At 43.4% G+C, this 27832-nt stretch overlaps 2 protein-coding genes across 5 annotated transcripts in view; both read left to right on the top strand.

Annotated features, from left to right (window-relative positions):
* LOC107208068 (uncharacterized oxidoreductase ZK1290.5-like) overlaps positions 1-2008 on the top strand; it is a 44818-nt gene extending 42810 nt beyond the window's left edge. For 2 of the 4 annotated variants that reach the window (XM_033516320.1, XM_015635961.2), the window contains one exon: positions 1733-2008. The gene's annotated coding sequence lies outside the window, so the exon portion shown is untranslated. Of the gene's footprint in view, positions 1-1148; positions 1330-1732 lie in introns of all 4 variants that reach the window. The other 2 variants (XR_004498466.1, XR_004498465.1) reach the window with 2 other exon arrangements.
* Positions 2009-6223: 4215 nt separating this feature from the next.
* On the top strand, positions 6224-10678 carry S1PR1 (sphingosine-1-phosphate receptor 1). The gene is made up of 2 exons (XM_015635953.3): positions 6224-6339; positions 7883-10678. Exon 2 carries the CDS (start codon positions 8015-8017, stop codon positions 9152-9154), a length of 1140 nt encoding a protein of 379 aa, XP_015491439.1. The 5' UTR covers positions 6224-6339; positions 7883-8014; the 3' UTR covers positions 9155-10678.
* The last annotated feature ends 17154 nt before the right edge of the window (positions 10679-27832 follow it).

Raw genomic sequence — 27832 nt, 5'->3', positions numbered from 1 at the left:
GTATTTTATTTCTTCTTTGGTCAGTTAGGCTAGAGGTGTTATTTTTTAAAGATTTTGCTTTGTTTTAAACTCGGAATTTATCCCTCAAGTGAATTATTGGAATTATATGCATATTCTTCCCCAGGGTTTAAATTCTTCCTCTTTTTTTTATTTCTCTAAAACAAACTTCCCCTAGAGAGAAAATTTGTTCACCTTCCTGCAGTGACCCTTTTAAAGGTAGATTTCGTCTCGGTAACCCATCATCTTGCCAGTAGGATCAGGGAATACACCAGAAAACTAAATTCTTGCCTATCATTATGTCATTTATGGTAGTGACTGATTGGGACACTCCTTTTCAGTTGAGATAAACCATTGCTTAAAATAAGATGCAATTTATCAGTGCTATCTACCTAAATGCAGTCAGCTGCCTTTGCAGGAGCTCTGTGGCTCCTAATGGAAGGAAACTCTTGAAACAAACAAGGAAAAGAAAAATATAAACTAAAAATCAATGGAAAAGCTGAGGCCATTTTTCTGTGCAGCCAAGTAACTTCCTGACTGACTTTGAGTAGGTCTCTCTCCTATTTTTCTTGCTTCTTTTGGTTTTCATCTCTTACATTATTGGAGATGAAGGCACCTAAGAATATTTCATTGGAAGATAATGGAAATGGGTTTTTTAAGTGAATATTCAGGAATTTTTTTTAATGAGGCTGCAGAAGTGTTTCTATCATACTTGTCCCCCCCAACATGACTTCCAAGGCGTTATTTTCTGAGTAGCAAGGGTAGAAAATAAACTGTAATACTGATAAGTTTGCAGATCTACTAGGCCAAGCCAACTGGATGATATTCACACCTCTGTGGTTAACCCATGCTTTTGAAAATGGAGTAAAGGTGGTGTAGCTCTTGCTGCTACTGACTGAATCCAAAGCAGTTAACTCTTTCCACATTGCCTCCCAAAGCTTTGAAGCTCACCTCTCGATATTGTGCATTGGGTAAAAAGAACAGATAAGCCAACCTTCTGATAATTTTTTTTGTTGCTGTGTTAGGAGAATTTATCTGTACCTAGTTTCTTTAACTTTCTGCAGCCTCCAGTAAGATACCTACACACTTGAAAGAAAATGTTGAGTATTTGCACGGTGTTGCCAGTGTTGTAACACGTAGCCCTCTGTAAGGCACTGTAGGTGTGGCCAGAGTTGCGGGATGTGCTGCTCAAAGGAGCACGGCACGGACGGATTGGAGCAGGTCTCAGTTGCTGTGCCCAAGAGGAATGTGTGTGATCCTAATAGTGGCTTGGCCAGCCAGTGCCCTTTGAGGAGCATTCTGCAGCTGAACTACTAGTAGGAACTTTTATATGTATGTATGTGTGTATGTATATATATATATAAAAGCAGTTTTATCATCCTGTTAATGATTGCTCCATATATTAAAGTGTGTTACAGTTTTGGGTGCAATGATATCCATGCAAGCTATTGCATGTCACTTTCTCAGCTACTTCAATTCTTTCCCTTCAGACCTAAGCTTTTCCTAATAATATATTCAGCTTAGTGAGCTAAAAATAAAGTACATATTCTCACAAAAATGAATATAGTAAACTTTGTACAATTGCCTTTTAAAACAAAAGGCCATTTAATTAATGTTATTTATCAATATCAAGAACGTAAAACCAGACCATCTAAGTTATAGAATACTGTTACTGAAAAAATGTGTGCTTTAGTCTTTGCAATTTTCTTGTGACTTTTTCTTTTCTCCAAACCAGGTTTTTGATTTTAATCTGAGGAAAGAAGATATGGAATCTTTGAACACTGATTATCAACAGAAAATTAATTCATCTAACCTATTCCCTGTAGAGAGAATAATTTAAAACCAGATTTTTCTAAACTGGAAAAGTGATGTAACTGAAACATGGATTAGTTTTAAACTGAACAATAAATCTGAATTGTTCTATTAGGTACTCAGTGTACTCAAGAATCAATATAAATTGTTTGTATTTACTCTTATGTTAACAAATTAATAAAATAATTTACTCTTTGTAGCTTTGTTACAGATACAGAAATACTTTCAGCATCTTCTCTGCTCTCTTAGAACTTTCTGGTATAGTCTCCTGTGGGTTGAGTTATCTCACAATATTATAGTATTATAATTTTCTTCTACCTGCATGTACTTCATTTAAGGTGTCATTTGAACCCATTTGAACAAATCAGGTGTATTTTTTTCCTTACAGATTTTGAAAAGTATCAGTTACTTGCAGGCACATAGGAGCATACTACAATGCATGTAAATCTTGACAAATAATTCAAAATATGGAATATTTGTCCAGGAATTGCAGCAGAAAAATTAATTCAACTTCTATATTTCTTCTAGTCATGAGAATTTTGGGGAATTTTGCAGGCCATTCTTGATATTTTCTTGGTGACCAAACCCGCACTCTGATAGTGTTTCACAGATCTCCTGTCATGACCAGCACTTCCGAGAGGAATGGCTCCCTTTGTGACCTAAGTTGCATCAGACTGAATAAAAGTATTTTTTGCTTATATGGACAAAGATTTTTGAAGGTGCAGAAGAATGACGTGTGGGAGAAAAATCCTTTGCTAATCTCTCTTGCAGGGATTGTCACTATCTCTTCAAGATGGATAAGTGTTCAGACACTCCTCTGATGCAATTGTGAGTTGTCCAGCTGCACTGGGAGAGTTCTGTCTGGTGGTGTCAGAGGCCACTAGTCTTTTGATATGCAGGCATTGGGTGGACCCCAGCTTACAGCTTCTTTTCTGACAAGATCAAAGCCTTTTCCTGCAAGGAAATTGCTCTGTGACTAGCCAGGTTTCTGCAATCTTCACCACACTAAGCTCTCACTGGAAGTTCCACAAGAGCTTTTTCTGTCACACAGTCAGTATTATTTTCTTGTTGTTCATGACATTCCCTGAAACGTGAGTTTCTTCCCATCCTGAAAACTACCTAAAAGCATATACATACTTAGGATCCATGTGAAAAATGCATCCGCCTCTTTATGCTAGACATGTTGCAGAACTTTTTTTTTTTAGCCAGTTTAGCCAGATGAGGTGTCTGTTACGTATCAGTTTGGTGTCCTGATGTGCACAGCTTTCCTGCTGGCATTTGATCGAGACTTGCATTCTGGTTATTTCTGAAATGCATGCATAACATTGTGTTGTTCTTCTTGTTCTGACCATAGGCAATTCTAGAGTCGAGTTCTCAAAGGAACTATATATACACTGGATTTCTGTAGTAGAAGTGCAAGCTTCCTTATCAGTGGACCAGGCAGTTGGAGAAGGTACCGAGAAAGAGTTCTCATTCTCTTGGTGGCTTGTTCTCTGGGTGAGGCTGTAGTATAACCCTGGTGTAAATCCCCTTGCTAAACACTTAACAGCAACTACAGTTTTGGTAGAGTTGGCTGGACCAAACTGAGTCCTGTGTTTGTGTTTTAGCCCTTGTAAGCAGGTTAGAACCTGTGCAGTTGAGCCATGTTAACCTATCTTTTAAAGAGGGTTTAGACAGCCTTCGGTGCAAATCCAGCTGATCTGGCTCCATTTGCCTGTGAAGAGTGAAGCTGTATTTCAGTTTTCTCACTGCCAAGATGTCAAGAAGGCTGTAAATGTGTGTGGTCGTCTAAGTTTAATGATACTTTTTGTGATATCCACCTTTTGGAGTGGAACATGCCTGCATATTTTGCCCAGTGCTGCACCTGGGCTGGGGAAACTCCTTGTATCACTAGAGGCTGAGAGGCAGAGATGAAGGACTTGGGGCACTGGTGGATGAGAGGCTGGACATGACCCTGCAATGTGAGCTTGCAGCCCAGAAAGCCAATTGTATCCTGGGCTGCACCATAAGCAGTGTGGGCAGCAGGTCAAGGGAGGGGCTCTGCCCGTCTGCTCTGCTCTGGTGAGACCCCACCCGCAGTGCTGTGTCCAGCTCTAGGGTTCTCAGCAAAGGAAAGACATGGACAGAGCAGGTCCACAGGAAAGATGCAAATAATGGTCACAGGGCTGGAGCACCTCTTCTGAGGAAAGGCTGAGAGAAGTTGGGCTTGTTCAGTCTGGAGAGGAGAAGGCTCTGGGGTTACTTTGTGGTGCTTAAGTATATGAAGGGGGCCCTACAGGAAAGCTGGAGTGGGACTTTTTACAAGAGCTTGTAGTGTCAGGACAAGAGAATAGCTTCAAACTGAAAGTGAGTGGGCGTAGTTTAGATATTGGTAAGAATTTTTTGCTGTGAGGGTGGTGAGGCCCTGGAACAGGTTGCCTGAAGAAGGGGTGCCCATCCCTGGAAGTGTTCAAGGCTAGGTTGGATGGGGTTTTAAGCACACTGCTATAGTGGAAGGTGCCCCTGCCCATGGCAGCAGAGTAGGAACTGAGTGATCGTTTAAGGTCCATTCCAACCCAAACCGTTCTATGGTTCTGTGATTTTACACAGCCTCTGACAAATTAATTTGTTGGATGTCACATCTCTGAGCTGGTATCCTCTCAGGTGGTAACCAATAGCCTGAGCATGAAAGCCTGCACATCTGACTAATGAAACCCTGAGTCATTCCATCCTTTAATTAAAGCATGTTCCTTTAATATATTCCTCTTACTTAAAATTATGTGAGAATTATTTCCTAGAGGAAAATGCCTAGTGAATGCACTTTTATTTAGTATTTTCTATATATTAGATAAATAAGGGGGAAAGCTTGAAATATCTGGGGTCTGTCAGGCAGTTGCAGGGGATACATATGTCAGCCTCAAACATGATTTATCTTGTGTGCCTTTTCTGACAGTTGTGACTTAACGGCTATATTTTCCTCCAGGCTCTCAGGAGGCTAAATATCTTTTCAAGTTTCTAGCTTTGTGGTGGAAGAATAAATGTCTGTTTGCCAGTGTAATTTATCTGAGTCATTCTGGGAGAGGCGTGGAGCAATTGAAGCGTGACTATTAGCATAAATAAGAGAGGGACCCTCTTCCTGAGGGTAGAATACTCATGCTGTCTTGCAGAGGAAAGCTGCTTCCCCATAACAACTGCTGCTGCTGCTAATTGAAAGGCACAACGCTTTAAACTAAAAGACCCAATATATTGAGTTTTGGCATATTGTGATATTCTTCTACATTTCAATTTGGAGTTAACAAGAGCAGAGCAACGAAGGAAGAGAAAAAATTCTGCAGTAAGTGCAATGGTAGAATACCACCAGAACTGGCATTTCACATATACCAAAGGTGTTTTTTCTTTTAAAAGTTTAAAAGAAGAAGGAATTATAAAACCTAAATTCACTTCTGTGTCTGTCCTTATATAATATAGTGGTAATAGTATTAAGTAGTTACCATTGCCAATTTTGTTTCTAAAAAAATGTATTTAAAACTTTTCTTCATACTTTCAAACATGGGTATCTTACAGCATCCTCTGAACAGAATGAGGCTAGGTTTGGTGGGGGTTTTTGGGGTGGGTTGTTTTGTTCTGTGGGGTTTTTTTGTTTGTTTTTTGTTTTCATGTGGAAACACCAACACCTCGTGCTGTTTGACGGTGGCAGGAACTGAGTTCATCCCCAATGGGCCAGTTCTAGCTTCTACCCCACAGAGTGCAGCCTGACACCATCCTCGCCCCATGGGGCTGCTGCCTTCCCGGGGGGGGCAGCTGGTGAGTCGCTCTGCAGGCCACGAGTGCGGCTGCCAGCTACCGGCCTGCCACGGCAAAAACACACCTTGGTGTAGTGACAAAATGGAAGAGCTTCTTCCAGGTGTTTCCTTAAACCTGACTGACACTGTCCTGTAAGAGGGAGACCGGAGGTAGCATATAGGATGTTCCCTTTAGCCACAGCCTTTCTGTGGCTACACGGGAGCAAGAAAGACGGGCGGGCGGGAAGCTTCCCCCGGCACCCCGCGAGGCGCAGGAGCCGTGCTCGGAGCCGGCCGGGCCGTGCCAATCTCTTCTTCCCTGGAATGCTGGGTGCGCCCGGTGGCGGGAGGCGGCGGCTCCGAGGCCAGGGACGACTGGAGCCCGGCCGCGGCGTCTCTCCCCGCGTCCCCCGGCCGGCAGGGCGAGAGGGTCCCGCGGGGGTTTTCTCCGCCTCACGCCTTCCTGCTCCGCCCGCTGCGGCCCCGCGGGGTCTGTACCGGCCCGGCACGGCAGCGCCCGCGGCTGCTCACGCCCCGCCGGGCGGGGCAGGGCCGGGGCGGCGGGCGGGGTTGTCCCGCCGGCGCTGGCTGGGCCGGGCCGGGCTTACAGGTCCGTGCAGGGAGGAGACTGGGAATCGGAAACGGGGCGGAGAGCGGCAGCTGCAGAAACATTAAAACCACCGAGCCCCCCAGCCCGCCCACCGGAGTTGCTCCGTGGGCACGCAAGATGTGCGGGGCCGGTCTGGGCTCCGCGCCGCGCTTGAGCGAGGTAAGGCTCGGGGAGCCGCGCACCCCCCGCACGGCGGGGACGTCTGAAGTCCCTGCTCGGCGCGACCCCCGGGGGCACGAAACGAAAAAGAAGGGGTGGGGAGGAGGCTGCCTGGAGGCTGGCATGCCCGGTTGCGTGCCGCGTCCGGCGGAGGCGGTGCGGGACGGGAGCCACGCGCGCTAGAGACCTAAGGGGAGCAGGAGCGGTGCGGGTTGGAGCCCGGGAGCGGTGCGGGACGGGAGCGGTGCGGGACAGGAGCGGTGCGGGTTGGAGCCCGGGAGCGGTGCGGGACAGGAGCGGTGCGGGTTGGAGCCCGGGAGCGGTGAGGGTTGGAGCTCAGGAGCAGTGCGAGACAGGAGCGGTGCGGGTTGGAGCCCGGGAGCGGTGCGGGACAGGAGCGGTGAGGGTTGGAGCCCGGGAGCGGTGCGGGACAGGAGCGGTGAGGGTTGGAGCCCGGGAGNGGTGCGGGACAGGAGCGGTGAGGGTTGGAGCCCGGGAGCGGTGCGGGACAGGAGCGGTGAGGGTTGGAGCCCGGGAGCGGTGCGGGACAGGAGCGATGGCAGTTTTTGCCCGGGAGGGATGCGGATCGGATCCCGGGAATAGAGAAGGAGGTCGAACCCACTGGTCTCGCATCTCTCGCTTTGCCCCGCTGGGGCTGTAATTTAACAAATCTGCCTGTTCTTTCCTTGCATAGTATTATGGGTTTAATTTTTTTTAAATGTCCACTACAAAACCTTTATATGTAAAGGGAGTTTCCTCTGTATGTGTATTCCGTAATTATGCCCATTTCAAAAGCTTGCAATACTAGTTATTTAAATGCAAGGGGTTTTTTTGACATTCTTTGTTTCAGACCCATGGAAAGGGCTTGCTCTCTAGCTTAATTACATATTTTTCTTCCTTTTCTAAACTTTTTACTGCTGTGGATTTTATAAAGCATGTTCTTACTTGTATTTATCAAGGGCACCCCTTACCTGTTTACAGCTTTAAGATGATCTCTTGTTTATATTTACATCAGTGAATTTACCACTCTTTGAGATGGTATCAATAAATTGCATAACTATTCCATAACTTTTCCTCTTCCAAAGTGTATTCAGACTTTATTAATGAGGAGAATACGGGTCTCCTGTCAAATAATTTCTGTGCAGACTTTCATGCATTTGGAGTTAAATCTAATCAAGCAAGCCCTTTCCCTTTTTAAATCTGTGCTGTTGTATTTCCTGCTGAAGAAAAAAGACTGGAACTTACTGCTGGGGAGCTTTGAGATCTTCTGTGTTGGAAGAAGTCCAGTGATGCAGTCCTTGCTGACTCCAACTTGTTGAGTTCTGTGTGAAAGAACTTTTTTTGTCTTATTGGCTTTATGTATTGAATATGCCTAACCACCTTTTAAACCTATTTTACCAGCTGAATGAAACTGATTCATGTGTGAATATATTTATGACTCTGATGCACAGTTAAACCAGCAGATTACCTTAAACCCTTTAGCATTTGCTATACTGTTTGTCTTCCTTCTTTAAAGTCTGGGTTTTGTGCCTCTTGTTCTCAGGACTGCAGTTTGTGAGGCTGTAGAGCAGTGCCGGGCAGACTGCGGGGCCAAGGAGCTACGGGACAGCCACCGGGCTTGCGGTCGGCGTCACCGTCCGGTGGCCGCTGGGGGAGCAGTCCCTGGCCAGGCACCATGAACTCCGGCACCACCGCCCCGCAGAAGGTCACCAGCAATCCCACCAACACTGATGTCAACTATGTCATCAAAGAGCATTATAATTACACGGGAAAGCTAAATGAGAGTGTGGACACTGGAATTAAAGTGACGTCGGTGGTTTTTATCATCATTTGCTGCTTTATAATCTTAGAGAACATTTTTGTCTTGCTTACCATCTGGAAAACCAAGAAATTTCACAGACCCATGTACTATTTCATTGGGAACTTGGCCCTTTCAGACTTGCTGGCTGGTGTGGCTTACACTGCCAACCTCCTGCTATCTGGACACAAAACCTACAGCCTGACCCCTAACCAGTGGTTTGTACGAGAAGGTAGCATGTTTGTTGCCTTGTCAGCTTCTGTGTTTAGCTTGTTGGCCATTGCCATTGAGAGATACATCACCATGCTGAAGATGAAACTCCACAATGGCAGCAACAGCTTCCGCTCCTTCTTGCTGATAAGTGCCTGCTGGGTCATCTCCGCAATCCTTGGGGGGCTCCCGATCATGGGCTGGAACTGCAAGAACCTCTTGTCCAACTGCTCCACCGTGCTGCCTCTCTACCACAAGCACTATATTCTCTTTTGCACAACCGTTTTCACTGGCCTTTTGTTATCTATTGTGGTCCTCTACTGCAGGATCTACTCCATGGTGAGGACTAGGAGCCGCAGGCTGACATTTCGGAAAAACATTACCAAAGCTACTAGGAGCTCAGAAAAGTCACTGGCCTTACTCAAGACAGTGATCATAGTCCTGAGTGTCTTCATTGCCTGCTGGGCTCCCCTGTTCATCCTGCTTTTACTGGATGTGGGGTGCAAAGTGAAGGCCTGCCCAATCCTCTATAAAGCAGAGTATTTCTTAGTACTGGCCGTGCTCAATTCAGCCACGAACCCTATCATCTACACCCTTACAAACAAAGAGATGCGGAGGGCTTTCATCAAGATTTTGTGCTGCTGCAAATGTCCCCCGGCAGATTCTGGGACCAAATTCAAACGGCCAATCATTGGGGGGATGGAGTTCAGCCGGAGTAAGTCTGACAACTCCTCACACCCACAGAAGGAGGACGGTGACCATCCTGAAACCATCATGTCTTCGGGCAATGTTACCTCATCTTCTTAGGAGTAACCATGGGGGTGTATTTCAGAGTCTTCCTCTGAAATCAGGGAGCTGGGACGCCTCCTGCTCACAGCAGCAGCGTTGGGCTGAGTGAGCAAGTAGCATTAGTTCTAATGAGGCAAACGGTGCACTTGCGAGGCTGGAGTTCAAGAAATGGGACAGACTGTTCTGGCTTGAAAATCTTTTTCCCTGGAGCATGTTTTGTCTTTGCGCTGAAGCAGCTCAGGATTGTCAGGCGCATTCATATCCTGAAATCTCCTTAGTAACTCTGAAAGACTGATGCCTTGGTGAAATGATGCCTGGTGTGTGTGAGAGAAAGAGAGAGGGGGAGGAGGGAAAGGGAGAATGAATCTTTTTTTCTTTTTTCCCCTGTGAGAAGAATGTGAAGTTTTTTCTCTTCACAGCAAACCACTGACACAAAGATCTTTCTGTACTGAATTTAGTGGTGGCTCTGGTATCGTTGGTAATAAGTGTGTTTGTTTAGCACATAACATGGAAAGAGATCACACAAGTATAACTTAGACCACATACAACCATAATTGGCATAATTTTGCAGAGCTTTTAGTTAAGTCATAAGGTTTTATTTGCAGAGTCCAAAACTCTTGGGGTTTTACTTAGTAAGATCATAGCTGTGAATTTTTGCTGTCAGTATGTATTATATTGAAGACCATGAGCTAGATTCTGCAGTTACTTTCGCCTGTACAATTCCATTGGCTGGATTTAATGAAATAGCTCAGAACGGCATTTGGCCCCATATTTTGATTGCCTTTTTATTCTATAACATTAAGAAACTGCATTATCATGAAAAATGCAAAGAAGAACTAAACATCATTTCTCTTCAAGATGACTTGAAAGTCTACAAAATAGTAAAAAATACTATTGACAACAGTGGGATTTTTGCCTAAGTAAGAAGAGCTGAAAACTGAAGGTGTATTTCAATGTCAGGTTCACAGTCTTTCCAAAAGTAAGGATCAGCTGGAAAATCAGAAAAGAGTACGTTGGGTTTCAGAAAAAACAGAAAGTTGAAGTGAAATGACTATCGATAAATGCACTTCCATAACAAAATGTAATACATTTTGGCACATTTTATTAATGTTTATAATTTCAGCAAAGATGTCTGTATTTAATCATGGAAGAAGTACCTGTTAAATTGAATGTATTTGTTTTACAGCATCATTTTTACTTCTTTATTTTTCTAACCTGTGCTAATGGGGTTGAATGTGTACAATGTAAATAAGATACAGGAGTCTTCATGTGCCTAGAGTATTGCTATAACAAACGTGGTATATCTGGGATAGCTGAGAGCAATTGACTTATCTACAGTCATCAGCAACTCCTAGGACTGGTATTTTGTAAAGAAAATGCATTGCCTTTGTAGTAAAATTTTCAGTGCAATTAAACTGTTGGGGGTTTTTTTTTCTGGTTTAAAAAATAGTATTTAAAATGTTTCTGACTTTTATTGTTCAATTTGCACATACCTTTATTGACTTCTAAACATTAATAAACTGATTTTTTTAAATGATTCTATTATCAGATTACTAGAAGTTTTTTTCTATTGTGATGGTTTCATGTCAGGTGTGGTTTCCACAGAAGTCAATGAAAGAATTCCTTGATTTTAGGGCATGCTGAGATTAAGTCCATTCTGTGGAGACATAATGTGTAATGTCACAGGATCACGTAAAACATAAACTGAATTTTAAACTATAACTTTCTTGTCAGCATGTGCTGTATGGCTGAAATGCCACTAGAAGAATCTCTGCAATAGCAATCCTTCCCCAACAGCCAATGAAGTACAAACAGAAGGAAAACCAGATGGCTGCCAGTTTTACTATGACTGTCTAGAGTAGAAAAGTGAAGTAATTTGCTTGTATCACCAATATAATTTGTAAGTTCAATTCTTAGCTTATTGCAAATGTCAAGGAAGTTTATGAAACACAGAACGATGGCCTCAACTGTGTGAGTGCTGCAGCTGCATTGGGTCTGCCTGCGAAGACCATAGCACTGTAGTTGAACGGATACTGTGTTACTTCTTCCAAAGGTTTGACTTCCATTTCCTTTCTCGTGGCCGTTCCCTCTCAGAATTACTTTTAAGTTCCATGGACCTCATACAGGATGCAGTTGGAGAGCGAAGATAAACCTCACCTTCTCGTACTGTATGTCATCACTGTGCAGGGTTTACTGTGGGAAATGAGAGCCTACTCACCGAGGAAGGTTCTGGGTCATAACCTCACTTCCTGAAGGAAATTCCAAAAATGCCCTGAAGACAAAGGAGTGGAAACAGGCTGGAATTTCTCTCCATCTGTCTGCCTGTATGGAAGGAATGATTTCATGTGTGCTCACTTCCTAGCCTTTTAATTAGTGACCTGAGCAGGGCTGGAAAAAGAGTCAAATCTTTATTTGTGCAGAAGATAAAGTGTCTCTTGGCTCAGACCTTCATTTAGGCAGGGATGATTTACCTTGGGTGCTGACAGTCATGAGGGAAAGCACTGTTTTGTCCCACGGATAAAGTCACTTCTGTGCAGAGTACCAAAAATGCATAAACCATGGAACTTAAACCCCTATGCTACCTGTGAGTAAATAAAGACAATGTATCCCCATACATTGGGGATGTATGAGGCATACATGAGGCAATGCATAGGGACATCTGAGTTTGTAGGAGTGTTTTTATATGAGAGGCTGGGGCATTTCTGCTCCTGAAGCCTTACAGGCATTAAGGTTCTTTGTCCCACACATCTGAGATCCTATGACAAGGGCTGAGCTGCGTCATCACAGCACGGTGCCACTGACCCCTTGTGACTACCACCCCATTTCTGTGCTGGGAGCTGATAGCCCACAGGTGAGTCATTTCCCTTCCCTTTACTGGTATTTCTGTATCCCTTGCTTACCTCATCTATGCACTCTGGGACTTTGTGGAAAATGACAATTTCCCTTATGGAGATGATTGTGTGATGGGAGCCCAGTTCTGGGAGGGAACTCAAAGCCCTACAAAATTCATGTGATAAAAGATATGTACACCCCAGAGAGTGGCACTGGGCCATGGGAAGCATTTCCTACACTCCTAGTCATTGTGACTGAAATCTACTTCCTCCATAGACACTCCACATGCAAGTAGACAAGATTCAGACAAGCAAAAATAACTAATAAAATAGTAACATTACTAACAGTAAGGGTTCCTGCTGTGAAAAAAATGTAAAGGCCATTTTGTCCTGCTCCGGTGGGGGGGAACCCTGCAGCTCCTCAGCCATGGCCATACATTCCCATACCCAGGTTAGACCACAGGTACCACACGAGTTTTGAGGCTGCAGTGTAGAAAGCACCCTTCCAAGCCCTGGCCTGCCTTCTGTGTGCATGGGAAGGTCATGCAGCTTTTTCCTGGTGGTGGCCATGTGACAAACAGGCAGAGAAAGTGAACTGAGAACTGAAAAGGTGCATTATACTGAACGTCTACCTGAAATAGAATAGCCTGAATTATTCAGAGCAACCTGGTCCTTTGATGTTTATTCTTTTTCCTAGTTGTTCTTCCTATGCAAGGAATAGAACAGGAATAGAAAATGATCATAAAATCTGTCTGTTACTTCCCTGGAAACTCCCTGCCCGGGTATTCCTGTGTGAGAGGCAGGTATAGCAGGGTGCATATTGAGCAAGAGAGAAGCTGCAGCTGGAATGCCCCATGGACCACTCAGCAGGAACTAACCTTGGGCTTGTTGTATGCCACAGGCTGCCAGGACTAAAACTAGGGAACAGAAATGTGTAAAAATACTATTATCCATCCTTATCTTACCTGTCACCTAAGAAATAGAGGGATTGCCCAAATGTAACATTTTTTAATTCCTAATTTGGCCTGGAAGACCTCAATAGTGATTGCATTTTGTATGGGCTGAGGCATTATCAGATGTTGTAAAAAGGGTCAAACTGACAAAGCATTCAAAAACATGGATACTCAAACTAGAGCTATATAACCTGCTCAGCTCTGAAATGCTGGAAATTCCCCAAAGTTCTCAAGTTTGCTAGGAAAACATCTATTGTATTTCAATAATTCCTCATTGGTTTAGTTTAGTTTTTTGGGGTTTTTTCCCTTTTGAAAATTAGATTAATTCAATAGAACTAAAGCGTCAAGATTTAAGAAACAAACAAAAAAACCCCAAACAAAATCCACCTTAATTAAGTTCCTCTAATTTGCTTTCACAAACTTTTCTAATCCAGTCTTTCTATTTACAGATGGAAAGAGTTTGCTTATTAGCTATCATCTGATTTATGCAGATAGAACCTTATTTCATTTTACACAGTTGGCAAGAATTGCATAGGGTCACGAAATCTCCCTCCAACTATTACTCTATGCAGAGGATTTCCCATGGTAATTAACAGTAATTAAATCCACTCTGCACACAGGAGCTATAAGAACATGTGGTGCAGTAACTCGTACAAGTTGTCTGATTAAATAAGAAGTACCTAGAGAAATCTGAAAGCCAAGCAGCCAATATAAATTACGATATTGTCCAAAAGGTTGTTTGGATGTGTCTGGGGGGGTTTATTTGTTTGTTTGTTGGTTTGAATTTTTTCGGTAAATTTGGAACATAATTAGCGTAGACTTACTTGATCCTCTTAGAAGGATGACAATGTTAAGGACTATCTCCCCTGCAGCAGCAGGATGACACAAGCCTTGTGTGTCACAGGTTTGAAATGTATCAAAGCAGCAGCAGCAGATACTTGTGCATATACAATGCAACATGGTATGGGAGCTCCCCAAGCCCGCTCGGTACTGCCAGATCCCTAACTCTGCTGAAAAACCCTAAACGGCAGCAAAGCGGGAAGTGTTTCCTTGCACTTGGAGTTTCCGTGCTACCTTCACGAGACAAAAAGGCAGGAAATCCCATCAGCCACACCCAGGAATGATCCGGCTTGGAAAAGTCCTAATAAAGCAGGGCTCACAAAGCTCTGTCAACCTCTGTGAACCTTCCACTGAGCCTGGGGTAGCAGCCACATAATGGAAACAGATACAAAGGCCAATATTTATTTTGAGCTTTTGTGAATGATTCCTTGGAGAAGACCCATTTTTAGGTGCACGGTACAATGACAGTACATAAAAACAGCTCGTCAGAAACGTGTGTGACCCAAACCCCATTAAATATTGATATGTCTGTAGCAATTGCAGTGTTTATTCAGAATCACTCTACTCATCTAAAAGTTGGATTAAAATACCAAATGCATGGCTTTGAAAACAAATGGACATTTGGAAAATGGAGGCTAGAGGGAAATCACCAAATAAATACTGGTTAAAATTATCTGCCAGGCTTTGTGAAATCATGGATGAAAACTGTTTCACTACCTGGGAAAAATCTGGTGTGAACCACAGTTGACAGCTGATACAGGTTCTGACCTGAGCTGTCTGCTCAAGGTAGCCTTGCTCTCTTAAACACAGAAACTCTTGGCATAAGCCTGTTGCTGCTGGAGACGAATAGATCACACAAACCCAGCTTGAGGTGTGGTGAAAGGAAGAGAGAACTTTATTTCTTCTCTCACAATTTATAGGTTTCTGACCACGGCCAGGGACTGGATGGTCAGGATAACACCTTTCCAACCACACTGGCCATGAGAGATGTCCATCACAAGACGTGTATCAGAAGGAATGTACACATATCTCTGTTTACAGTTACTGTCCTGGGAAAGTCTTAGAAAACTATGTCAGCAAGCTCAGAAGCTGAGTTTTCAGGGCGACATAAGCCAAGACTTCTTGAATTAGCAGGGTAGTGGTGTAAATTGCTGGAATACTCTCAGACAGATTCTTGCCCATACTGAGCAGGCAGAGCTGAACAATGTGAAGGTGAGGGTGTGAATTACTTTAAGCAATAGAAATAGAATTTATATGGCTACACATAATGTGCAATAACAATTTTCATGATGTAAAAATTGTATTTGGCTCAAGATTGTGATTGAGAGTGTATGGGAGAACAGGTTTCAGGGATAATTTGGGATCGCTGAGGGAGGGAGCTGGACAACACTGTGATATTTTCCACTTGAAATGAAGGAATACTCTGTGATAATGCAGACACAAAGCTGAGGATTTTGAGAATTTTCTCTTGTGAACTCTATCCTGAGATCTGTAATTCTTTCCTGAGCAACTCTGGGCAAGGACTGATGAACACTCCCACACAGAAATACGTATAATAGACACACAGGGATGTTTACAAGTGAATACTTTGAATTTTGTGGTACTATTCAAAGAGCTGGTATCTGTGTCATTTTGAATAAGGGGGAGAGTCTGCCAGGTCAATTATTACCCAGCTACTTGCAGTGTTTCCTTGTGCTTTGATGAACTGGATGCTGTATCAAGTTACTCTGATGTGGAAGAAAAAAAAAATTCTACCAACATGTGCAACCCTGACATGTTTGGAAGAAGGATCAAGATGTTAGCTGGAAAACATGTTCTGATGAAGTGCTGAAAAACAACTCATCACAGCCTGCATTGTTATCTTTCTTGCTTTCAGGCAAGACACAACTATGGTCTAACGATTTCTGCTAATCTGTTCGATGCCTGTTGCACAAGGAATTCATGTGAGCCGTTTCCCAAACACCAGGCATTTTTACTTGTTTTTTATTTCCATCACAACTCCCACTTCTGCTGCTGGTTTAGGCATAAGATAAGAAATTGCTTGCAGCTTCTCTCTCTGATCAGGGTTATATGATCCATGCACCTTTTGAACAAATCCTCTGTGTTGGCACAGAGACATTACTTCAAAGCAGCCTACAACTCTACTCCAAACAGTGTAACAACCTTTATTTTTTTCTGCCGTTATGCAAAATTCAGTACATTTTGCATTTTATCAGTTCTCTTGCTGGTTTTGTATGTCATATTGCAAATGTTGTTTGTGGAAATCTTTCAAATTAACATTCATCTCAGAAACTGTCCATTTCTCAAGCAAAAATATTTGAATTTTATTCTTCTAATAAGTAACATAGGTGTGAGGGAGAGAACTTGTCTGCACAACTGAGGTGACGGTGAAGAAACAGTGTATCTTTCAACTTGAAATAGTTCGTCAGTGAATGTGGCTCTAGTCAGGACTCTAATGATACAGGGTGAAGTTTTTCTTTTCACTAAACTTGCTGAAAAATGCAGAGGCATTAAAGAGGGTTCAGAGGACAACAAAGCAAGGCGCTTTAATAGGATGAACCAACATAAAAGGCTCAGTGAGCAAAGCCTTTTCCCACCACATCGGCGAGAATGGGGAAACACAATACTCAGCCCAGCAGCTACGCTATGGAAGTATGCTGGGTGGTACAGAAAGAAAACGTTTTAAAGCTCCAGACAAAAAGCAGAGTCTGTCTATAGAAACCAGAACCAGTTAAAACATGCAAAGTATTTCAGAGTATTTTCAAAGTATTTTGATGTTTGAGGATTCAAAGTACCTTAGTATTTCAGAATACAATTAAGCGCGGTTGGTTTTTATTGCTATTTTATTTCTTTTAAGTAGCTCGACTCCTGCACTTGAGCACGGGCTCTTTCCTGCGGCACCCGCAGTCACACCCCGCCACCCCCCAGCTCCGGACACACGGCCCGGGCGGGCAGCGGCGGCTCCCAGCCCTCGGAAAGGCCAGCAGCGGCTCCAGGGGCACGTTCGGAGGTGAACACGACCCTCCCTTCCTCTCCGAGCCTTTTCGAGGCCACCGAGCCCGCTCCCGCTGCCCTGGCCCCCGGGCCCCTTCCTGCGTGCTGTTCCTGCGCTCCCCACGGTTTTCCTGCTGGCCTGGCCCGGCGCTTCCTGCGCCGCCTTTCCCTTCCCCGGCGCTTCCCGGCGCTGTCTGGGGCCGCGGGGAACCCCGAGCTACGGCGGGGGAACCGCAGCCACCCCCGAACCGGCAGGACAAACCACCCCGAACAGTCAGAAAAGGCACTGAAAATAGCTTCTCTCTTGGTGATAAGCACACGGAAACAAGCGTGTGCTGTGACGGGGGAAGTTTAAAGGGTCTCACAGGAGCCAGAGGCAGTCCCGGGCTGCAGGCGCCCTGCTGCAGCGCTCACAAGCTTTCAGCAGCGCCTCCGAGAGCGTGAAACGCCGCCTGAGCCGGGTCAGGCAGCGGGTGCTAAGCCCAAGCCCAGAAGGTGAGAAGCCAAGAGCGGCAGCTGTAAAGCTGACCAGGCTTTCACAGAGACAGTTTTCGCTGGTGCTTAAGTACTTAAAGAAGTCTATTTACTGCAGAGTATTTCACAGGAGCACCGAATCGCCCCCTCCAGAGCAGCCTTTGAGGCGCGGTGAGCGGCCGGGCCGAGCCCGCGCCCCTCAGGCGGAGCGAGGCCCAGCCCCAGACACCTCCAGCCCCACGGGCAGCCTCTGCTGCTGCCAGCGAAGGGCAGCTTTGTGGCAATGCGAAAACAACCAAGTCTCTTCTTTTTATTACTTTTTTTTTTTTTTTTTTTTTCCTTCCTCCCCTCATCTCCAGAAGTGCATTGCAGGTCTAGGATTGGCTGTGAAAGGATTTTTGTTGAAAGCTCAGTTTTTATTTTCACTTGGCTGAAGCAGCACCAGCTGAGCCGCCGGCTGTAGGAGGTGGCAGGGCCGAGGCCGGGCCCGGGGGCCCCCAGCTCCCCCAGCTCGGGTGCAGCTCAGCGTGGGCGCTGCTCCCTCCCCCGAGGCCCGGGGGGAACCCGCGGGCCGGGCCCTGACGGGGGGCGGGTAGGGCTGAGGCCCAGCGCAGGGAGCCTGGGCGAGGCACGGAAGGGTCTCTCGGGGGTTGTGTCCAAAGAGGAAGGAAGACCTCTGGTCTAGCTTGATTTGTCCTCTCACACTGTAGGGGGGCTGTGGTGTTTGTGTGGGAACCGTGTAGATTTACAGTAGTAGTGGTGTGTTTGTGTGCTCTTGTAGCTATTTGGGGCTACAAGACAATGCCCCTGAAGTGCAGGCAGAGTAGATGCTGCTATTTGAAATTAAAGCCCAGAGTAATGAAGCCTGGGTAGCTGGAGTTTAATTACAAAATTCATTGAGCACACGTGTGAAAGCTGAGGCACAGATCATAGACAAAGTGTTTATTTCAGTCTTGCCTTTACTCTGGTTCAAACTTATCTGAGTGTTATCTCTGATCCACCTGTGGGCAGCCTTCTGGGAACAGGTTACTGAAGGCACAAGGCACAGAACAGGCTGGTACCACCCCAGCCTGACACCTTGGGAATTATGATACAAATTAGTGCTCGCTCAGGGAGAGGACCCAGCTTTCTCACACTGGTTATCAAGCAACCTTCACGCTAGCCTTTGTTGATCTTGTGTGCATTTATACAAATACTTTGTTGATAAAATAACCATTGTTTTGATCTTCCCTCTTGAAGAAGTTTCCTTGGGACTGGTTCCTTTAATCAAAGCATTTACTTGTAGGGATAGAAAAAGGACTTCAAACAAACTAAGTCACGCAGGTACGCTGGAGAAAGTGTAAGTATTCCTACAGGTCATGCTTTCTGTCCTGTTTGACTGTGTCCCTGCATGAAATGAGGCTATTATGGCTCTGATATACACTTCTCTTCAGAGCGAAGTTGAACAAATAGCACTGGATTTTTAACTGTAGTTAAAGGCATTTTGATATGTGCCTCTTGCAGCCTCAGTCTTTTGTGTGGCCTCTACTCTCTTTCTGTTATGGGAAATCAGTGTAATAAAACTGCTCCTTCCCTTCGAAGTGAATGTCATTGTTATAGTACAATGAGTCAGGAAAGAAACAATATTAACTTCAAAATAATGGCAGTCAGAACTCACCAGCATGAATTCCCCCTCCTTCCATCAATCAGCTGGAATGCCTTAACTGTGTTTCCTCACTGTGATCAGAATTTGGCAATAATTTAATGAAACTGAAAGTGGAAGAGTTACCACAAATCAGAAGTAGGATTTTCACTGATATGATTGCATGCATGAGACCTCCTATTCAGAGTCAGGAAACTGAAAAAACTTGTCCCCTGGGAGCATTGCTTGGGTACATCAAGCAGGTCCACATGTGCCAGGGTTTTGGAAGTAATATAATTACAACTTTAACATGTTCTGAGTTTTAATGACCTTTAAAAACCTGAGACATTCAGGCAACACTGTAATCCCTACATTTTGTTGGGTTATAGGTGTGGGATGTCAAAAAATGAACCTGCATGAGGAGAGAAGCAAACATGTCTTAGGATTCTGCTCAGTTCTCTTCTAGGCTGGCTGCTGAGCTGGCTTTGGTTCTGATTGTGACCCTCTTTGCTTCGTGGCATGCAGGCCTGGAAATGCTATGTAAATTGACTGCCTTTAGAGGTTGTTTGTACTATATCATTAGCCCTGCTGTTAGACTTGGAATTTTAGACAAAGGTGGAAGTTGTGGAGTATAAATAAGTCCTGCAAATTAAATAAAATTTTGGTCTAACAGAGATGGTTGCAAATGTAATTCATAAGGGGTTCATGAGCAGATTTCCCACGTGGTTAGGATGATACTCAGGGGTGCAGTCACTCACAGACCCTGTGTTACTGCTGTGTCCATTACAAAGAAATGTCTGGCCTGTTTGACTAGTTGTGGTTGAGTTACAGCAGTTTCTGTCGCTGATGATCTGTGAGAGGAGAGTGTAAACACTGTCATTTGCCTTTGACTCCTTGTTCTGAGTGGCTGTGTGTGCCTTTGCATTTCAGTTAAACGAGCTTGATCTGGAGAGTGATTTAGGAAAGAGGCTTGGACTTTTGTCTGCCTTGATCCCAGCAATCGCTAAAATGCTGCCGCAGTATCTGGTGAATTTATTAGTTTTGCAAAGGTGAAGTTTGAAGAGTAAGTTAGATGAAAAGCAAAAGAAGACCAGAAGAACAGGCTGCCCTTCTTCTTTCCATTTGTAGCTACACGTTTCTGGAGGTTTGTGTTTGAATTTAATTTACCTTTCACATGGAAGGTGCGTCAAGTGCAGACACGTCTCCTCTGTGCTTTGACCTGGTCAGCTGAGCCTGAATGCTGTAAAGCTGAATAACCACAAGGCAACCTAAGCTAATGTATCATATTTTGTGTGGCTTACAAGTTTCAGCAGCACTAACATGGCTAGCTTCTGTCTGGACTTGATTTCTCTTTCATCCCTCCAGCCGTAGATACTCTAATTTATCTGCCCCCAGGCATGCAGATGTACCCAAAGCTGTTTTGATTGCAGAGGCATTACTACAGTTCCGTTTGTGGTTTCTCTGTGAATTTCAAAAGCAAGCTTTTATATGTAAAGTTCTAGGGAAGTCGAAATTAAACTGTTTACTTGTCTTCTCTGGAGAAGGATGAAAGTTTATATTTTTTGTCTTGCTTTTCATAAGTGTTTTTTTTTGTTGGTTTGGTTTTTTTAAGCAGCTCAGGTGTCGCTCCATTATTCCTTGTTCAGTGATCTGTCACAGGACTCTGCTGATTGGTCTCTAAAAGGCACTTTTGTTTAGTCTTAGTTATTTTACAACAGTTAATTGGCAGTGGGACTATGAATGGAAAGCATCATGAAGCAGAAAGGATACTGCATGAGCAGTGCAAGGATGATACTCATTTAATGCAGAACCTACACTCAGATCAAATCTCTTCTTGAAACAGGTGGAAATTGTGGATGTTCCACCAAAGTTGATAAAAGTTCAGGTCACTTAAACAAGACCTGCATCTGACACTAGGTGGTCACAGCCTAAGACACTGGCACTGGCTCTGGTTCAGACTTTGGACTCTTTGATGTCAGTGAAAGATTTTCTATGAGTTTGGATGGAAGTGGTGTTGGAACTGTTGTGAAAATGAGTGATTGATGCATTGTTATTACTTTTCCTCTGCTGCTCCTTGCATGCTCTCTGTGTTTTTGCTCTCCAGCATGGAAGGGAAATCCGGAAAGTTGATCATGCCTGTGAGTTTCAGAACAACAGTCTGAGATGTTTAGAAAAACCAAAACTTCAGCCCCACCCTTGTCAGGCATAGAGCAAACTGGTGGTTAAGCAAACTCAGCCTGCATCAGCAAGAAAATGAGCAGTTTTTTTGCTCATTCTTGAGAATCCAGAATAGAGCAAAACAAGTGAATGGCAGCTGTGTGAAGGTCTTTTTCTTTGCATGAAATGGATTCATGTCATAGGCACAGCAGTATTTTGTGAAATAAATATTTGCCCCATTTTAAGGTACAGAATGAGCACTGCAAGTGGTGGGGTCCTTTCTCTAAAGGGGGTGGTACTTAACTGAGTTGTAAGCAAATTCAGTCTCTGCTATCTCAGTTTACTTGCACTAAATCAAAAAACCACAAAACAATAAAAAGGGTAAGTCCAGGTTGCTCACAACTCCCACCCTGTAGGAGATTAAACAGTTAACCAGTAGTTTAGGAGGTAAAGTTGATGGTTTTCCTGTGGGCCAAGGACATCAGCACCCATCTGTGCCAGCTAGAACTTTTCTGTCTCAAGCCTTCACAAATCATAAGAACAATAGGATTATCCACTTAAATACATTTTATTTTTCTTTAATCGCTAAAAATGTGTATCTTTGTTTGAAACTCGGGTTGTGGGGAAGGTGAGCTCCTTCTGATTCTGTTGTGATTTTGCTCATTCTTAAACTTAGGTGATTCCTGGAACCTGGCTTCTGTTTTTCTTCCAGATTTTGGAACCTACCTCTGCCTTTCCTGATTCTGCCAGGCATGAAAAGAGAAATAGTGAAAGTCCATTAAAAATGAGCATTCCAATGGGGTTATAGTATGACTGGACACAGGGGAAACACTGTTGTATGTTCCATTAGGGATCAGTCAACATGATCTACAAAGCTGTAAGTTATGAAACTTGCAATACCACTAAAATCTTAGTCTTGCATAAACTCATGTAACAGAAAAGATGACAGAAAAATAACCTAATATGTTGTTTTACCTTTAACCATAAGGAGGATAGGTCATCCTAGAGACATTTTTAACTTGTTTAAATTATCTTTGTGGGTGAAGATTTGCAAGTTATTTAAATAATGTATAACTTTGCAATCCTTACCACTAAAATCCCTAAAATTCTCTTTTTACAGTTTAAGCCCATCACTTCTTATTCCATCTACTTTGCCAATAGAAGCTACTCTTCCATTTGCAATTGTAGAAAATTTGTATGTATTTAAAATGTGGCAGGCTGCCACCTCATTCACTTTGTCTTTAGACTAATTTATGAAAATAATCATTCCTCAAAGGTAATTTTTTTTCCTAAACCTCCACTGATTTTTATTTTTTCCCTCTGGACTCTCTTTAATTGAATAGTACTTGATGTGATCATGCATATACATTTTTTAAGAATAAACTACATGGTCTTAGAACTTTGAACAGAAAGCATCATGCACAGCAAATAACAATGTCTGCATGAATATATCATGTTACTAGTTTTAAAAATGTCTTTTCAAATGAATGAGAACACCCCCTTTTAACACAAACACCGGTGAAGAGACTACACAGGACTGTTCCAAAGGCAAGCAGACTGTGTCAGCAGCTTATCAAAAGCTGTTGCATCAGCTCAGATGAATGAGAAATACTGGCTACTAGTGGGGACAGTTTTCTAATAAAAACAGGAGAAATGTTCCTGCCTGCATTTGGATTTGTCTACAGATGCTCTCTGAAATCTTTGCCTGGTTCTTCTTGGTACTTGCTAGTGAAAACTGATGGAATTTTGTGCTACTGTAAACTAATTGTCTCTCTTGTTTGGTACTTTGCTTGCAGCCTGTGCCCGGTAAAAAATTAAAGAGAATTTATTCAATCAACTGAGTGTATGACAATTTAGTAAACAGGAACTTTTCCTGTTTTCATTGTTTTGTTCCCCAAAATCTAATTTAAATCCACGTTCCTCTGTGACTGCTGAGGGCAATGGAATGTGTTTTCCTATAGATGTGTGTTCTGTGCCTGCCCAATGCAATAATTTCTACCACCCATATATTTGTTACAGCCTTCTGACATCTCCATATTCCAGCAGCCACCATGCTCTGGAGGGGGCTTCTCCAGGATTCAGCAATAGTGACAGCCCCGGGAAATCCCACTGCTCCGGCATCTTCCTGTTCCTCCAACCTTCACCACCTGTCGGTGTTCACCCCCTACTTCTAGTCTTACCTGTTTCTCCTTTTCCATCAAAAACTCACCCTGTAGGGCAGAAGAGGGCTGGCAGGAGGGGACGCAGCATTGATCTGGGTGAAAACAGAGGGAAGTGAGTCGCTACCCTGGAGGGGGCTGGGTCTTACCCCAGCTGTCAATTTTCCCATGAGCCTGAAACAGCTGTCAGCAGACCTTTCCCCATTTCTGTTACATTCCTAGTTTATCCTCTCACTCCTCCTGTGTTCTCTCTAGAAGTGTTTAGTTTGACCTTACTTAGATGCCAACTTACATACCCAGACAAAAAAGAAGAGTCAGCTCTAGAGCCTGTGATTAGGCAATGTGTAATCAGGTAGCAAGTGATTAATTAGTTCACTTCCGAGCTAATATCGCTTACAGGTCTTGGGTGCTTTAGTCACAGTGGCTCAAGCAATCCCCCGCCGTGACTGCGCTTGGCCTTCAGCCACGCTCCGGGAGTCGAAGGACCCCGTGCGGGAGTGGAAGTGTCCCTGGATGCATTCCAGCCACCCTCGCCAGCTTCCAGTCCCACAGAGCGGGCGGCTGGGATGGATCGGGATGGATCGGGATGATCCCGGAGCCGCCGATCGCTCCCCGGGCGCGGCGCGACCGACACCTGGCGGCGGGACGGACGCTTCTCCTCCTCCCGGTCCCTGGAACCGGGGCTACCCGTGCTGCAGGCGAGGGATTACAGAGCGCAAAGACGTGGTCCCGCGCGATATTTTGGTAAAGACAGAAGTGTGATACAAAACCAGATGTATGCAGGAAGGGATTTAAAATAATCTGAAGTAGGTCATAAATTGTCTTTGTTCATAGGGGAACTTTTGAGACCCAATGGTATTTAACGTTTCTGTTGTTCTGACTGTTCTGATTTAGTTAGAAAACGATGGAGATATTAACAGAAGAGAGGATGCTGTTACCAGATTTTTTTTTCTCAGGCAATAGAAAAGTTGAGACAATAGATTTTACAAATGTCTCTTGGGGCTGTGACAGCAAATCTATTTATAGATTAACCAGAACGTGCTACTGAATCTTATGGAATCTCATTGGAGACAGTAATTGTCCCAGATTCCTAGGAATTTTTATGGAGGCTCTGTATATGGTACTTAGACGCAGTACTAAACTGTTAAAAATACATGTATCTACTTTATGCCTCTATTAATGATATTTCTAGTATTGCTATGGGCCATTTTCTTCCTTGAAAACAAGCAATGTTCCCACTGGAAACAATGAGAAATAGTGAAAGTGGCAATTTGTAATGAAATTATCTGAAATTACATTTGTCAGCTTCATCTGCTAGGAGGAAACAAAACAAAGCACAAAAATGCCCAACCTTAGGCTATGTAAAAATGCTATCAATTATCTACAATTTGGTTTTAAATGTTACTTAAGTATATAAGTTCAGTGATATTTAAATACCTAGAAGAATTCTGCTACTCTTATTAAAGCCAGGACAAAACCAGACATTGAATCTTGTAGTGATTAACCTCAGTTACCTAATCTACAAATTAGCAAGGATGTTGGAGGCTGATTAAAACCCCTTGTTGTTAACCTTATTTCAGAACAAGCCTTTTACATTGCACAACAACCTATGCACAGGGAAAGATGCAAGTGCAATGAGGGAAAGCATTAAAGATGTCAGTTTTGAGGAGAACAAAAGGTAGTGCAGGTGTACAGCAGTACAAAATCCTTCTATCAGCACTCCAGATTTGAGGATTGTTGACATGTGACAATTGAAAGAAAAAGGGGTACACTAAAATGCTGCCTGGAGAGTTTCAGACAGTCTGGCAATAATACTGGACTTGAGGTGTGATTTTGAACCTGTCTGAGCATCCCATGAGAAGTGTGACACTGGGTCACCTGTTAGTCTGTGGTGAGACAAGGCTGGCTGATGGCTGGGAGACTCCATCCAGCTCTCCTGTCTCTGCATTGTCTCCTGTCCCACCCTGCACAATCAGGAGGAGTGGGGGGCTGCCTGCCTGCTGTACCTCTGCAGAGCTTCTGGCCTAGAATAAGTTACTGCTGCTTTCATATGGATGAAGGAGGGTTGGTGTCCTGAAACTGTAGTCTGTATCCACCTACTGGAACTGTTGAATAACACTGCAGTAATTACAGCCCATACCTGAGAAATTTGAGACTCCACTGTCCTGACATTCTCTGGGAGGAGAGTAGATGCTATTTTGTCTGAGACACTCTGTGTATGCACTCTTTACTATTTTAAAAACATTTATGTATCAGTTCTTGATGTGTACAGGTTCTCCTCCCTGTGTACTGAAACGTGGACACTGGCACATGCACGGAGGTCAGGAAAGGTCTTGGGATACAATCAAAAAAGGGAAACTTAAGCTTAACATCAGAAAAAAATCCTGCAATTGAAAGTATTCTGTAGTGAGCCCAACCTCCCTAAGAGGGGAAGCTCCATTCACTAGAGTATTTAAAACTGCTGTAAAAGTCAAATAAATATGCAGTAGGAAAAGTTTTGCCTTGGCAATGAAACAGAACAGATGGCTTAGCAGATACCATCCATCCATAACATCTATGGTTTTGTCAGTGAGATGTTAAGTCTCTAGAAATAGCTTGCACAGAGCTTGTGTCAACTGGAGCTGTATAAACCATTACAGAAATCCATATCCCTCTGGGGTTTATTTAGTTTTCCTTTTAGAACAGCAGTAACAGTTAAAGTACAGAGTATACACTGGAGGTAAGTAACTAGCTGGGCTAATGATGCTTGGTTCTGTGCTGTGCCATTAGTTTTTGTCAGCTGATCATGAGCTGAAAGGGTTCAACTTCTGCCTCAGTCACAGTTACTTAACGTTTTTCTTCCTTCCCCGTCTGGACACAATCAGCATGTAAAAACTCATATGATCACCTTGGTCCAAAAATAATCAGGTCAGAAGTTGGATGCCTATTTCTATGTGTTTATGTAATTTAATTGGCCCAGACATTCTTGTCAATAGCTTAGAAATGTACTGCTATGATAAACAGTCTTAATGAGTATTTTGCATCTTTGTTCTAAAGAATAAATCTGTACTGGACCCCAAATCCTCTGCTGAGCCTCACCTTAGGTGCTTTGAAACAGTTGTTAACCTGAAATACTTGATTTTATTAGTGTTCATTTTTATGGTAAGACTCTAAAGATTGCAGTGGAAGTTGTCCTGGTAGAGAATATAACAACAATATGAAATGTTTTTGCAAAATGCACATATATTTTCATACATCTTATACTGTTATCATGCAATCACTTCATAAAGGCTACCAGGATGCAATGTTAATGTTGTAAAGCCAAACACTGAAGAAATCAGAAAGCCCCAAGTACCCCTTGCACCCCAGGGGAGCCTTGACTTTGACAAGGGACTCCTGGGAAGTCCCATCCTGGGTGTTGCAGCCTTGTCTGTAGCTGCTGTTTTTATGGTTTCATTGCCTGGTAGGAAGTGCTGGAATGAGCTAGGTGGGAGAGACTCCTCAGAAACTTCAACCACTAAAGTCCATTGCATTTTTTATGGATTAACATTGGTGAAGATTTTAAAAGATTTAGTCGGGTTTTGGTGGTGACCAGGTCCTACAAAAGTATACTTCTTAGCTGGACCCATTTCAAAGGTAGAGATGTTAGAACTTCACATTGAAAGAAAAATTTGCAGAAATGAGAAGGTGATTTTGAGTTACTTTGTGTTTTTGTCTTTTTGGTTGGTCAGTTTTTTCTTTTTTTTCCTTCTCCCCTCTCCCCTGCAAAAATCCCTACAAAAACCTAAAGTCAAGCACCTAGTGTGATGCAGACAACTCAGTGATAAATGAAGGCAAAATGTCTAAAATCTGGCAATGAGAAGCAACAGGAGAGTTCAGAATGGAAAGACAGTTGCTAAGCAATGTTAGCTGTGTCTTTTGTCATTTTTATGTATTAGGAATCATTGACCTCTTCCTCTGCTTTTATGAAAGACAGAGCTTCAGTCATACAGAACAGGACCCAACTTCACAGCAGTGTAGCAAACTGGCTTTTAAAAATACTTGAGTGTTTTGATACACATAAAATATTAGGAGAAACTTCCTAAAATATGTGTGGTAGATGGATTCCCAACTGCTCTTTGCAGCTCTGAAAGCCTCCTGTTTAATAGAGAATCCCTTCCAGCAAGCTCAGAAGACTGAAATGGACTGTAATCCAAAGCACAGCCCAAATACCCCTCTAGCACCTTGTGAAAAGGAAGAGCATCATGGTTGATGCTGATACCAGAGATAAATGTGAATTAAAGGGCTGCTAAGGGGCAGCTTTGGCACTGTGCTTAAACTGCCATTTTAGAAACGCCTTTAACAGTATGTGATAAGTGTATGTTTAAAGGGGGGGATGTATCTGGGGTAGGAACTGATTAAAAATTAATTTACAATAACGGCATGAAAGGTAGAAGAGGACAAGCTAATGTTTTATTTAAATGTCTTTACCAACCTATGTTTCTGCATTGTAGGTTTTGTTATGAAACTGAAGCCCATAGGATGCAATTCAGTCACAGCCTCATTTGGGCTGTGTGTGTGAAATTTTACTTTTAGGAAAGCAAATTATAAAAAAAAATTCTTTTATAGATATAAGACTAGCAAGATCAAAGCATCACGTAGAGAAAAACAAAAAAACAAACTAGGAGACATCTGTGTTAGTTTTGAAT

The sequence above is a fragment of the Parus major genome, chromosome 8 (assembly GCF_001522545.3).
Source record: "Parus major isolate Abel chromosome 8, Parus_major1.1, whole genome shotgun sequence".
In the NCBI taxonomy this organism is placed as follows: Eukaryota; Metazoa; Chordata; class Aves; order Passeriformes; family Paridae; genus Parus; species Parus major.
The sequence above is the reverse complement of the archived record's forward strand: the minus strand, read 5'-3'. Positions and strand labels throughout refer to the sequence as shown.